The sequence below is a fragment of the Portunus trituberculatus genome, chromosome 35, assembly GCF_017591435.1.
Source record: "Portunus trituberculatus isolate SZX2019 chromosome 35, ASM1759143v1, whole genome shotgun sequence".
Classification (NCBI taxonomy): domain Eukaryota; kingdom Metazoa; phylum Arthropoda; class Malacostraca; order Decapoda; family Portunidae; genus Portunus; species Portunus trituberculatus.
The window spans coordinates 11,027,287-11,040,974 of NC_059289.1; the positions used below are offsets into that span (position 1 = coordinate 11,027,287).

The 13,688-nt window shown below is 42.9% G+C and overlaps 1 protein-coding gene across 2 annotated transcripts; it reads left to right on the forward strand.

Annotated features, from left to right (window-relative positions):
• On the forward strand, window positions 1-4,779 carry LOC123513331 (proteoglycan 4-like). Of its 2 annotated transcripts, none has more exons than XM_045270449.1 (2): window positions 1-141; window positions 3,816-4,779. In XM_045270449.1, exons 1-2 carry the CDS (start codon window positions 16-18, stop codon window positions 4,464-4,466), a joined length of 777 nt encoding a protein of 258 aa, XP_045126384.1. In that variant the 5' UTR covers window positions 1-15; the 3' UTR covers window positions 4,467-4,779. The 2 variants fall into 2 exon arrangements, with proteins under 2 accessions (XP_045126384.1, XP_045126385.1); XM_045270450.1 differs by lacking the exon at window positions 1-141 and adding an exon at window positions 3,382-3,534.
• The last annotated feature ends 8,909 nt before the right edge of the window (window positions 4,780-13,688 follow it).

Consider the following 13,688-nt stretch of genomic DNA (forward strand, 5'->3'; position numbering starts at 1 on the left):
ACGCCTCTCTGCCTTATGGGAATCAGTGGCAGCAGCGGGATGGTTGTGCGATTTGTGTTCCTTGGCGACTGTTTCGTTGACTCTTGTACTGAACGCCTGTGTCCATCACGGTCACTAGTTGCCAACAGCAGGACTTTTCATGTGAGTGGTGAATGAAAATGACAAAAGTAAAGTGCACTGGACTGAAATGTTAAGCGAGAAGTGGAATTATGACTCCAGGGTTATAAAGCCTGCCATGTCTATACACACTACTGCAGCGCTACCAGCCAGCACACTCTCATGCGTTAAAGCATAACAAAAAAATAAAGGTGTCCGAAGATTCCAGAGCAACAAGCACCACTGCACCCCGAGCTCATCTTCCCTGCGGTGATGACACACCATAAAAAAAAAAACACACACAATCGAGTAAAACCTGCTCAGAGCGAAGGCATGAAAATTAATCCACTTGAGACGCCAGGAGGCAGCACCTTTGTTATACAAAACTAGGCGCTTTTAGCCTCCACAAGGGCAACTCCACGAGAGGAGAACAACAATACCATTTTTTTTTCTTGAGGTGGTGCGTCTATGATTAAGAATATACATGAATGCTAAGGATGTTACGGATCCTGTTGGGAGAGTGGAAAAAATATTCTAATCAAAGATAAAGATGGTGAGGAGGGGGCAGCACATCAGACTGGCTCGGAACGACCTTGTACTACGTGGCTTCTCAGAAGTTGACCTGCAAGACGTCAAAGCCATTTCTTACATAATTATATATATATATATATATATATATATATATATATATATATATATATATATATATATATATATATATATATATATATATATATATATATATATATATATATATATATATATATATATATATATATATATATATATATATATATATATATATATATATATATATATATATATATATATATATATATATATATATATATATATATATATATATATATATATATATATATATATATATATATATATATATATATATATATATATATATATATATATATATATATATATATATATATATATATATATATATATATATATATATATATATATATATATATATATATATATATATATATATATATATATATATATATATATATATATATATATATATATATATATATATATATATATGTATATATATATATATATACTTTCATCATCATTATCATCTTTTCCTTGTTTTGTTGTTCTCGTGTTCCCCTTATTGGCATGCAACACAGGGCAGCAACTGCCGCTTGACACGTGTCCAGAACGATAGAGGCTCCGGCAGCAGTTTTTGTGATTCTCCTACCATAGCGAGAGAGAGAGAGAGAGAGAGAGAGAGAGAGAGAGAGAGAGAGAGAGAGAGAGAGAGAGAGAGAGAGAGAGAGAGAGAGAGAGAGAGAGAGAGAGAGAGAGAGAGAGAGAGAGAAAGAGAGAGACCAGTATGATACTATCCCTCGCCACCACACCCATAGCCACAGCCACACTCGCACACACATCTACACCTTTCCCGACGTGCCCACATCCACCCACACACCCACCCACGCACACGCCCACGCCCGCACCCACGCCAAAACATTCCCCTCCATGCCGATACGTACCGCTACACACACACACACACACACACACACACACACACACACACACACACACGTGCACACCTCTTTTGACGCCTCCAAGGTCAGCTGCCCTAAAATTGAGTTGCGTCGTTAACATAAACAATCCATTTCAGATTTTTGTTTATTTATTTTACATTTTCTCCTACACTGAGGGAAGCATCAGTCAGCTCAGGGACACTGGCAAGCACTCCAGTTTCTTTTATTTATCTATTTTATTTATTTATTTTTTTTGTCTTTCATCTTGTCTTCTTTTTTATTTCCTCTTGATTTTCTCCTGAGTTTTCTTTCTTCCTTATGATAACTTTTTCTTTTTTTTTCTATATTTTTCCCATTTTTACCTCTTCTGTTTGTCTTTAATAAATATGGTATGATTTTTATTTATTTACTTTTCTTCTTTTTCTTCTTCTTCTTCTTCTTCTTCTTTTCTTCTTCTTCTTCTTCTTTTCTTTTCTTCTTTTCCCTCTCCCTCTTCTTTTCTTTTCTTCTTTTCTTTTCTTCTTTTCTTCTTTTTCTTCTTTTCTTCTTTTCTTTTTTTCTTCTTCTTCTTCTTTTCTTCTTCCTCTTCCTCTTCCTCTTCCTCTTCCTTCTCCCTCTCCCTCTTCCTCTTCCTTTTCCTCTTCTTCTTCTTCTTTTCTTTTCTTCATCATCTACTTCTTTTCTTCTTGTTCTTGTTCTTGTTCTTCTTCTTCATCTTCTTTTCTTCTTGTTTTCATCTTTCTTCTTTCTTCTTTTTCTTTTCTTCTTTTTCTTCTTTTCTTCTTTATCTTCATCTTGTTATTTTTCGCCATTTCTTCCATATTTCTCTTGTGTATTTGCTTTTTTTCTCTCTTCCTCCCTTTTAACTATTCTTTTCCCATTCCTCGTTTATTTAGTTTGTTTTTCTTTTTTTTATTTCATTTAATTCATTATTAATCACTTTTCTTCTTTACCAATAATTTCTTCCTTTCTTTTCCTCTATCTTGCTAAATTTTCTTTCTTTTCCTTATCCACTGTCTATCTTTTTCTTTCCATTCTCTTTCATAATCTTCTTTAAATACTTTTGTCCAATCTCTCTCTCTCTCTCTCTCTAATCGAAAAAAAGAGCAAACAAAACACTCTCAAGGTCACTAATTGCGTGGCAGGTGAACATGTACTAACAACAAGCTCAGACCCTCCACAGACGCATCTCCTTCTCCCTCTTCACCTCCACACAGCTTCCCAGGCACGGCAGGGGACCACTGAACCCAAAATGTGTGATACAATAACTAATACATGTACTTAAAAGCGCTTGTTGGGTTCCCGCGCGTGTGAGAGGGACAGAAATGCCAAGAATATTTTACGCTATAGTTGAAGGTCGTGGGCCAGATTTCCACAAGGTTAGTAGGTGGTTCTGGTGTGACGCAAGGGCAGGGAGGAGGGAGGAAGGGGAAGACAGGAGGGACGGGAGCTGGGAAGGACGGTAAGGCCGGTGCAGGTACTGGGTAGGGAGAACTAGGGTAGGAACACACGGGAACACAAAGGAAGTACAAATAGCGTTAAATCTAGTTGGTTTGTTCTAGGTTGGTTGTGACACGTCTAGCTATCTATTCTAGAGTAAGGGAAGGCTGAGAGAGAGAGAGAGAGAGAGAGAGAGAGAGAGAGAGAGAGAGAGAGAGAGAGAGAGAGAGAGAGAGAGAGAGAGAGAGAGAGAGAGAGAGAGAGAGAGAGAGAGAGAGAGAGAGCATTTAATCCCGAAGCTGGCAGACTGAAATAAGAGACACTAATCCAAAGTGAAAACAGCGGCTGCCAGGAAGGGGCGACGGGCGGTGGGAGGAAGGGTGGATGGCTGCAGGGAAGGGAGGGGCAGGTATATAAGCGGCGATCAGTCCAGTTCTCCCTTCACCGCCGCTGCCGCCGCCGCCGCCGCATCATCATGAACGTTCGGGTGGGTTGCTCTGTTCCCTGCACTCCTTCCCCTCTCCTCCCCAGTATAATGCTATAGGTAATGCATGCCCCAGTGCCCTGATGCCATGATGGCCTGATTCTGCGCCGTCCCGCCCCGCCTCCCCCTGCGACTTCTTGCTTGTGACAATGTGGAGTAAAAAGTGCGCCGTGGGCTGGTGACTGGGAGGTGACTGCCACGTGGGTGATGGAGATGTAAAGCTCCGTCACTCGTTCAGATACTTCGGTTCCTATTGCTGATGCACCTTCTTCCGCCTCCCCCAGACGGCTACCCTCCTGCTGGCGACATGCAGCTGTTACTGTCTTCTGAAGGGATCGGCGACGCCACTACCCGACGCTGGGCTGTTCCGTAACGCTCCGGCAGGGTCCATATACAGCTACTCCGTGTCTCACACCGGCAATAGGCACGCCTCCGATGCAGTGGGCCGCAATGCTCCCAGGTTCTCCTTCCCTCCTCGCTGGAACCCTGCAGCAGGCTCCCGCCGCAACTTACGCCCAACCACCACCACTACTACCACACCAGCCACCACAACCACCACCACCACCACCACCACCACCACCACGACCACACCCGCACCGGAACCCGAAACTCCTGCCCCAGTGACCTTGGAGCATGAGGCCCCCCTGCCTGACGCTCCAGCCCCTGAAGTCCTCACCAGTGAGGTCCATGAGAGCCCTGCCACTGATGTCCACCACTCTGAAGGCCCTAACACTGACGCCCATCACTTCGAGGTCCATCCCAGTGATGTCCCTAGCCATGATGTCCCCCAGCCCGAGGTCTCTGCTCCCAAGTCCCATTTCCATTTCCTGGTTTCCGACCTTGCAGCTTTCGAGGACTTGATTCCCTCCATCCCCAATCACGACCCCCGCCCCACACCGACTCGCCCCGAGGAGAACCACCACCGAGGCTCCTGAACCAGAACTCTCTTACTACCAGTACGAGGACGAACCAGTACCGGAAGAAAACTTTGTCCTGCCCACCACCACCACCACCACCTACAAGCCCCTCTCTCCCGAACAGTACAGACGGGCGCACTATTCTTTCAGATCAGTGTTCGATGGGTAAGCAGCAGAGACGCAGCATTGTCTCCTCCAGCACCTCTCTCCCCCCCCCTAAGCCTTGACCAGCCAGACTGTTGTGTGTTGTCTTTCATGACCAGAACCTTTATCTCAGGTGTCGCACGAGTGTTAATGTAGCTTTTTATACTTAAATAAAGAAAAGACACGTGAGAGACTTTTTACACCTTAAAATATGGTGTGTGTGTGTGTGTGTGTGTGTGTGTGTGTGTGTGTGTGTGTGTGTGTGTGTGTGTGTGTGTGTGTGTGTGTGTGTGTGTGTGTGTGTGTGCGTGTGTTTGGATAGATATGTTATGGGCAACTATTGTAGATAGATTGATAGATACAGAAAATATACAAATAAAGAAGCATGGCACTTGTGACGTGACGATCCGATTGTGTTTTCTCTGTTCTGCTTTCTTTTTCTTTTTAGCAGGTGCGGGGTCTGTGCATGGAGACCCCACGCTAGAGAGAGAGAGAGAGAGAGAGAGAGAGAGAGAGAGAGAGATACAGTAATAACCGTGCTGGTCAAGGCACTACCACTCTCGCACTTTTTTCCGTCCACGTCCACGTCCAGGGTTTCCGGTGTGTCGCTCTCTCTCTGTGGTGTCTTCCCGTCTGCGTCACATAGAGAGGGCGAGACCGTCTTTAAGGGACGAGTCATTGGCAGCTTCCAGTCAAATCAAAATCTATAGTGAAAACCTTAACACACACCACGAACAAAACATTTAAACATTTTTTTAAAGTTGTAGAAATGCAAAAATAAATCGACCAACAGCACATGTTTCGTTTCTTGTTTTGTAGCAGCTAACAGTGGCCCACGAGACAACACTGTGGCAGCCCTCATTACTAGCCAAATGTTGATTCCTTCACAATCGCAACGAATAATTCCTGTGAATGTATAGGAGTACATGTTTTTCTATACAATCTTACACAGTGTTATACAGTCCTATACAGTCCTATACGGTGCGCTGTCTCTGGAACCACATAGATGACAGTATGCGCCCTAAAGAAAGAGTCCTGTTTCCTGATGCCCCAATCTTGAACGCACCCACGCACGTTAGGCTAGTCTGCGATAAGGATTTTTAGGAGTTCTGGTCCTACATATTCCGGCACTTGCGTAGGTCCGTATAGTATTGAATCGCACTCCCAAACATGCCCTCGCCTTGTCTTGATTACCATATAGAAGCTCTACTGGACATCGTGCAGTTCAAAAGTACTGTATAGCTACCAGTGATTAATAAGGACGCTGCATCGCCACTGTAAACACACCCCTGAAAACCTGATTTACTATTTCTGTGACCTTCAGAAACCAAGTAAAAAACAAAATGAATCAGTGGCGCCGTAGGACAGGGAGGGGCGCTCTTTTTTCTTGCCACTAAGACAGCGCCGGACACTCATCGCCTTTGCCTTAGGGCACTTATTCAGAAACGCTTTGCTCTCTCACCACTATTATTTTCCAAGGCCACAGAGATGAGTACCGGGATTTTCAAGAATGTTTCTCCAGTTAATAATGTAGAAATCTTGTCAATCTGCCCTTAGAACCGTAAAAACACCTTAAAAATCTCATGTCAATTGAAATAAAGTCTTATGCAATAGTGGAGGTGAAGCGCAGAAGTGTTTGAGAATACGAGCACTAGTAGGTGTGGCACGAGGGTACTCAGTGTGAGGCGTCATGGTGTAGCACGGCAGCCCCTTATTGGTGAGTGTGGTGGCCATGTGAGTGAGTGAGTAGCCTGTTGTTAAGGTAAAAACGATTGAGTGCAGGTCCTGACGATGACACTGACACACGACTTGCCTTGCTGTTTTTAGTTAAGTTACAACTTGTTCCTGTGTGATGCTGCTTAATTTGCTACACGAACAGTGGATACAGAATGGATTGGAGAGGAATTCGAGGTTTCAAGACATTTGTCCAAAACTTTTGGCTAATTCTACTTATCTTGAAGGGAACTGGCAATCAAGTGGGCCTTTTCTTTGAATTTTTTGTTGCCCTTGGCCAGCTTCCCCTCTTGCATAACACACACACACACACACACACACACACACACACACACACACACACACACACATTATATGGTAGTGTAGTGGTTAGCACGCTCGACTCACAATCGAGAGGGCCGGGTTCGAGTCCCGGCGCAGCGAGGCAAATGGGCAAACCTCTTAATGTGTGGCCCCTGTTCACCTAGCAGTAAATAGATACGGGATGTAACTCGAGGGGTTGTGGCCTCGCTTTCCCGGTGTGTGGAGTGTGATGTGGTCTCAGTCCTACCCGAAAATCGGTCTAAGAGCTCTGAGCTCGCTCAGTAATGGGAAAGACTGGCTGGGGTGACCAGCAGACGGCCGTGGTGAATTACACACACACACACACACACACACACATATACACACGCTATTTCTATTATGGTGATATAATTTATTTATTTATTCCTTTATATATTCATTTGTTGGTTTGGTTCGTTAGTATTTATTATTATTATTATTATTACTATTATTATTACTATTATTATTATTATTATTATTATTATTATTATTATTATTATTATTATTATTATTTGTTAATTCAATCTCAGCTTTGCGATGGTACTCGTAAGAGGGAAGGAACACGAGCATTCAGGAAGTTGATAGTGTTCCGTAAAGCAGTGGCGCGACTCATGCCAAACTCTGCAATGGTTACAAGGAAAGGACAGTGAAGTAAAAAATAAATAAATAGAAATATATAGGACTTCCACTGTCCTATCTTTTCATTATATTTCATACACCCCTCTCCCTGTTTCATCTCTTTCTCTGCCACACTGTGGCGGAGAAATAAAATAAAAGGTTCAACTGACAAGCACGTATGAGTGTTTACCTGATGCCATACGATAACAAGGTGTTCATATAATCAGAACAAATATTTTAGTTTATGTTTCAATACAAGTTTTCTTTAGTGTCAGAACGTTACTATTTCCATGAGGGACTACTTCATTTTCAACATTTTCCTTTTAAGTTTTGCAAAGATGAAACCTTCGCTAACATGTCACCCATTAATCAACGAATTGTGTTAGTAAAAAAATATTACTTTTTAGAGAGAGAGAGAGAGAGAGAGAGAGAGAGAGAGAGAGAGAGAGAGAGAGAGAGAGAGAGAGAGAGAGATAGTAAAAATATTACTTTTTAGAGAGAGAGAGAGAGAGAGAGAGAGAGAGAGAGAGAGAGAGAGAGATTAGTATTTCTTTTATGATTTCTTCCAATTATCTCTCTTTCCTCTCTTACTCTCTCTCTCTCTCTCTCTCTCTCTCTCTCTCTCTCTCTCCACTGGGCAAATTTTTCCTAATACCTCCTTTCTTCACCGCCTCTCTCTCTTTCTTCAAATAAATCTTTTCCAAACACATTGACAGTTAGCCTACAGTAATAATGACTAATAACGCAATGACGCCTAATAACATAAAATTGACAACTGTGAGGACCTAAAGTGTTGCCCTATAAAAGCTTCATCTTTCTCTTCTAATCCCGCCAGCACACCTCAGCTCTCTATTTTCTTGTCTCGTAAGTATAGTTGAGTTTCCCCTTTAATTGTCACAGAAAACTTCATCATTTGTATTGAAAAGAACTATTACGCTAACATGAATAACTTTGCAATATGTTTTTCCTCTTCTATCCACCCAAAACACACACACACACACACACACACACACACACACACAGTAAGGCAGCAAGAGTGGAACATCTTTTGAGTGTGCTTACTGGTTCAGGTCATGAAGTGAAAGTTACGAAGCAAGTACACTATTACCAATCACGCCACACAGTACTTCCCACAGCAAAACAAAGCAGGTGGTGGCGGTGTTTTGAATGTGTCTGTTGGTTTGGGTAATCAATATAACCCATTCAATATTGAGACACATTTCTATCATGGATTTTTATTTTGGGTATGATTAGACGATTTCATCAGCATTAGGAAGTGTCTATGCATGGAGGTCAAAGAATCATGGGTAGTCTTTACTATTCTAAAACTATATCCCAATATATGTTTCTGAAGCTGTATAAAATCACCAAATAGTAACTAGAATGCATATGAAAACGCGTCCTAGCTGGTACTGAAGAGATTAGCCCCTTTTTACTATTTGGTGATTTTATACAACTTCAGAAACTTATGAGGGGGATTAAAATAGTGAAGACTGTAGCTATTAATCTTCTGACCTCCATAAACCCTTTCTAATGTCAGTAAAATGGTCTAATCGTACACAAATCTCAAGGTAAAAATACATCCCAATACTGCAGAGATTAATACTGAAGAGCTACGTACCCACGAGTCATGCCACACAGGTCTTCACAGCGACACGGCAGCAAGGGTCCAGAAATCTTTATAGTACAGACTCCAAAATTATCATCCAAGTTATTCTTGCCATTGTCGTTGCTGTTGTGTATAATAATGAAAATGATAATGACAGTACTGATAATAATAATAAGAATAAGAATAAGAATGATAATAATAATAATAAGAAGAGAAGAAGAATGAGGAGAAGAAGAAGAAGAATGAGAAGAAGAAGAAGAAGAAGAAAGAAAAATAAAAAGAAGAAGAAGAATTAAGAAGAAGAAAAATAACAAGAACAAGAACAAGAACAAGAACAAGAATGATAACAAAAGAAGAAGAGTCGAACACGAAGAAGAAGAAGGAATGAAGACGATGAAGAAGGGACGAAGATGGCAAAGTGAAAAACGAGACTGAACACAAGGACAAAACAAGGCCAACGAAAAAAAGAACCCACGAAAGAGAGCAAAAACAAGAACGCCAAGAACCAGATAAGCAACAGAGAGGGTAGCGACTGGCGAACACTACAGCGCCTCACAAAAAGACAGACTGGCTTGGCGTGGCTTAGCGTAGCGTAGCGTAGCGTGCGTGGCGTGGCGTGGCTTAGCTTGTCTTCCATCCTACACCTGGCATTCTCACCGCTCCTCCTCCCGCTCCTCCCCAGTCAAGGCCAGTATATTCCCCGTCGCTATAATGAGTACCTATGGAGGGTGTGGAGTTGAGGGGGTTCGTCTTATAAATGGGTAGAAACACGGCGCCGCAACTCTGGGGTGATATGATGCTTGTGAGGGGCATTATAGTGACAGGCAAGGCAGGGCAGGGCAGGCAGGGTAGGTAGGACAGGCAGGGTTGGTAGAATTAGTTAGGGTGAACTGCTGGACTTTCCCATATGCAAAAAAAAAAGAAAAATGTAATGATAGTAGTGTGTATGTTAATAATTAGTTTTCCTGGTCGAAGAATGCAAAGAACACACACATAACAAGGTACAATGCGATGCTGCTTCCTCGTTGCAATGGTGTGCTGTTTTTGCTTTATTTGGTTTAAATCGTCCCTGCGTTTCGTTTCTAATATTTGTAGCTTACATATCATCACTATATACCAATGACGTCCAGGTTGAACAAGCTGTGGGTTTCTGTGGGATACGTAAGACAAACCGTTCCTTCCATCAGACCCGTCCATTGTAACTACACAGTACTCGGCATATTACTTGATTTCATTTAAGAGAAGTTTCAAAACATTTATCCCCTTTTTTATTTTTTATTTCTTGGGTGGGGGTTCTAACTCCCTTGGACCTGCAAGGAGACTGGCAACTAAGTGGGTCTTTTTTTGTCTTATGTTACCCTTGGCCAACTTTCCTCTCTTAAATAAGAATAAACACCGTTCCTTGAAATGAGGAGCAACGTACATGAGCCACCATCGAACCTGCAACCTTTAGCCGAGGATCAGTGCAGAGCCACCCGCCGCGCACCATCAGTGAAGCTACTCGTACTACCTCGCGGACCACCACCAGTCAGACCACACTCAAGAGAAGCTATGGACACAAATTCCTGCCCTCTCATGAACCCTTTGACTGCTAATCACCGATGCGTTACTTCATTACACTAACCCCACACGGATCCACTAGCAAGATTAAAATGAGACACCGAAATGTCTGCACTGCTCTTTATTGTGTGTTATCAGCGGTGCCTTGCTGTTACGCTCGTATTCTCACACTTCTGTTTCACCTCTTCTATTTCAAAAGGCTTCATCAAAATCTACACGAGTTTTTTTAAGGTGTTTTTATGGTTCTAGAGGCAGATTGACAAGATTTCTACATTTTTAACTGAAGAAAAACTCTTGAAAACCCCGCTAAGCATCTCTGTGGCCTTGAGAAATAGTCGTGGTGAGAGAGCAAAGCGTTTCTGAATAAGGACGTAAGTTACACTCAAAACTTGCATAAGACAATTTCATCACGCCTGAGGAGAAGCCATGGACTCAATTACTTTCATTATTTTCCTATTAATTCAATTCGCTATTATTTCTCTTGCGTTTTATTCTTATTTTCATTATATTTGCTAATCATTTACTATTATTCATCCAGTATTCAGTTACATATACATTTTTCCCTTTTATCGTCAATGAACAGTGCAGTATATACAGCAAATCGTGCTATGCATAGAACGACTGGACATCTGTGCATCGCTGACTGACTTCACGTCGAGAGTTGTACACAGGATTGGTGGAAGGGAAGAATGTGATACCCATACACCACACTCCATAAGTCACGTGTCCTGCTTGGGGGCGGAAAAGCACACGAGATGCGGTGAAGGCGCTGCCGAGAACAAGGGAGTGTCTCTTAAGTCAGGTTTGGCGAGGGGGAGCCGGTATTGGAAATGGCATAATTGTGGTTGTGTTGAGATACTCATTTCTTCTAAACACTTTCTGAAATTTAACTTCATCAAGCTTGAACACGTTACTTCTATTTTTTCTATTTCAGTTTTTCAGTTATCAAACTATTTATGCAATTTGCTCTATAGATATATACCCCTGCTGGACCCTACCTTGATATGCGCCTCTTTCATAGATTTAACTTTATAATCACTGAGCTCTTATAAGGGACACTATACATACTTCTTATCTCCCTGTCATTATTTGCACTGATCTACATCCATCCTGTAAAACGACAACCAAAACTTCTCATCATAGTTTCAAATAAGATCTTACCAACCCGACACAACCTTCGACTTTGACCACTTCTTGTCCTGTTCTAATGGCTCACAACGGGGAAGTGCAGGCGTCCCTTAGGCTCACCTCTTGTTGCTACCATCTATGTTTTTGCCGAGAGCCAATTTTTTTTCCGTGAATCTTCAGTAGGACCATCTCCACCACCAGAAGATGAGGCAAAAATGTCAAACGGCTACGATATACTTTTTTGCTCCCCGCCACACCCTTGAACACACCACCTCCATCCCTCGACCGCCCCGCCCGGACCAGCCCCACCCATGTAGAGCGGGGCTAGTGGGCAAGGCGTGGCCGCGGCTTGGTAGGTAGGGTAGCAACCAGCAAGGGTATGGGAGCGCCGTGTGCAGGGTGACAGCAACAAGGGATTTTTTTGAAACCACTTGTGCTCCTGAATAGGGCAAAGAGAGCTGAGGCGATGGCGAGGAGGGAAGGTGTGGCTGTGATGACGATGATGGCAGGAACATGGAGTGTGTGGTGGCTATGAGATGACAGTAGTGATATTGATAGAAAACAAAGGGTGGCCGTTGTTGGGATGGTGACTGGATGACATGCGGTGAGGAGGACTGGTGGAAGGGTGGGTGGCTTGGGAGGTGGTGGAGGCAAGGGTCGGGAATGGACAGGTGGTGGTAGTGGTGCTGATGTTGGTAGGTGGAGGAAAACCTACCTGCCTCGAGGCCCATGAAGTGGCAAGGTCAAGAGCAAGGAAGCCACAAAAAATAACAAGACTGGCAGAATCGAGAAAGAAGACGACGCCACGGTCAGGGATTCACTCATTATGAAACACCAACCAACTCGTCCTCCCTTCATCTTCCCCTCATCCTCCCTTGATCTTCCCTCGCATTGTACGAATATTCAGTCTTCTGGCAGCGCAAATCTAAATACTCTACACTGATTGACATAAAAAAATATTGCTTTAGTCTTCAGTGTGTGTGTGTGTGTGTGTGTGTGTGTGTGTGTGTGTGTGTGTGTGTGTGTGTGTGTGTGTGTGTGTGTGTGTGTGTGTGTGTGTGTGTGTGTGTGTGTGTGTGTGTGTGTGTGTGTGTGTGTGTTCTTAGTTGTACACAGGACCAATTAACGTCGTTGGTACACATAATATTCTCATTCCTTCCTTTACCTCACATACTATTTTATTCTACCATTTTATTATATGTATTCATTTATTCTTTTCTTTTGTGGGGGCGCTATTTAGGGGGGCGGTGGCGTAGGTCCTTTATCCTTCACTCCATGCCAAACCACCCATTCGTCCTGTACGGGGAAAGTTGCATGTTTCCTTGTATTATTGAGCTATCCTTCTTTCCTCTCTTTCTTCTCGTGTCTCCTCAAACATTTGGGATATCTTTTTCAAAACAAGAGAGAGAGAGAGAGAGAGAGAGAGAGAGAGAGAGAGAGAGAGAGAGAGAGAGAGCGAAAAGGGTTCAAGCAAAAGAATGAATCGAGAGCTTCAAGACGCCTTTTACTTTCACTACACTACACTCACTTCTGGTTGCCACAGACCAATCTTGTTGCATATTTTCTTTCGTTCTCTTCTACTTTCATTTTCACTTCGGTACACTCAGGCTGTGAGCCGCAGTAACGAAAAAATAACACAGACCCTTCATACATGGGAAAAAAAAAATGTCAAGGAGACGATGAAGCAGTGATGTGGAATGGATAGAGGAACAATCTCATAAATTCTTTGCGTTTAATCGATGCCTCCCTGCCGCTGGTGACGCTCCGTGCCTGCGTGTGGCCTCCTTTCCTTATACTTGGCCCAGGTGTCTCCAGCAGCCCTACATCTTCACCGTGTTGAAAAACAAAACCTCTCTTGAATTAATCTTACAGACCCAGAAACCTTGAACGCGACCTTCCTCTAAAAGGAGAAAAAAAAAAAACTCGAAGGACGCTGACCAAAATGCAGAAGACCAGGGCCAGCATCGAGATCTGGAGTCTTGAAGCAGCGAAGTGACCCTCGGACTCTACAGCACCTTCTTTTTTTTGGAGGGTCTCGCCTCCACTCGCCTTCGCCCTCCTCCCGCAGCAAGTGTAGGGGACGATGGTACATTATTTTCTGCATAGTTGTGTCGATAAAAAAGGCA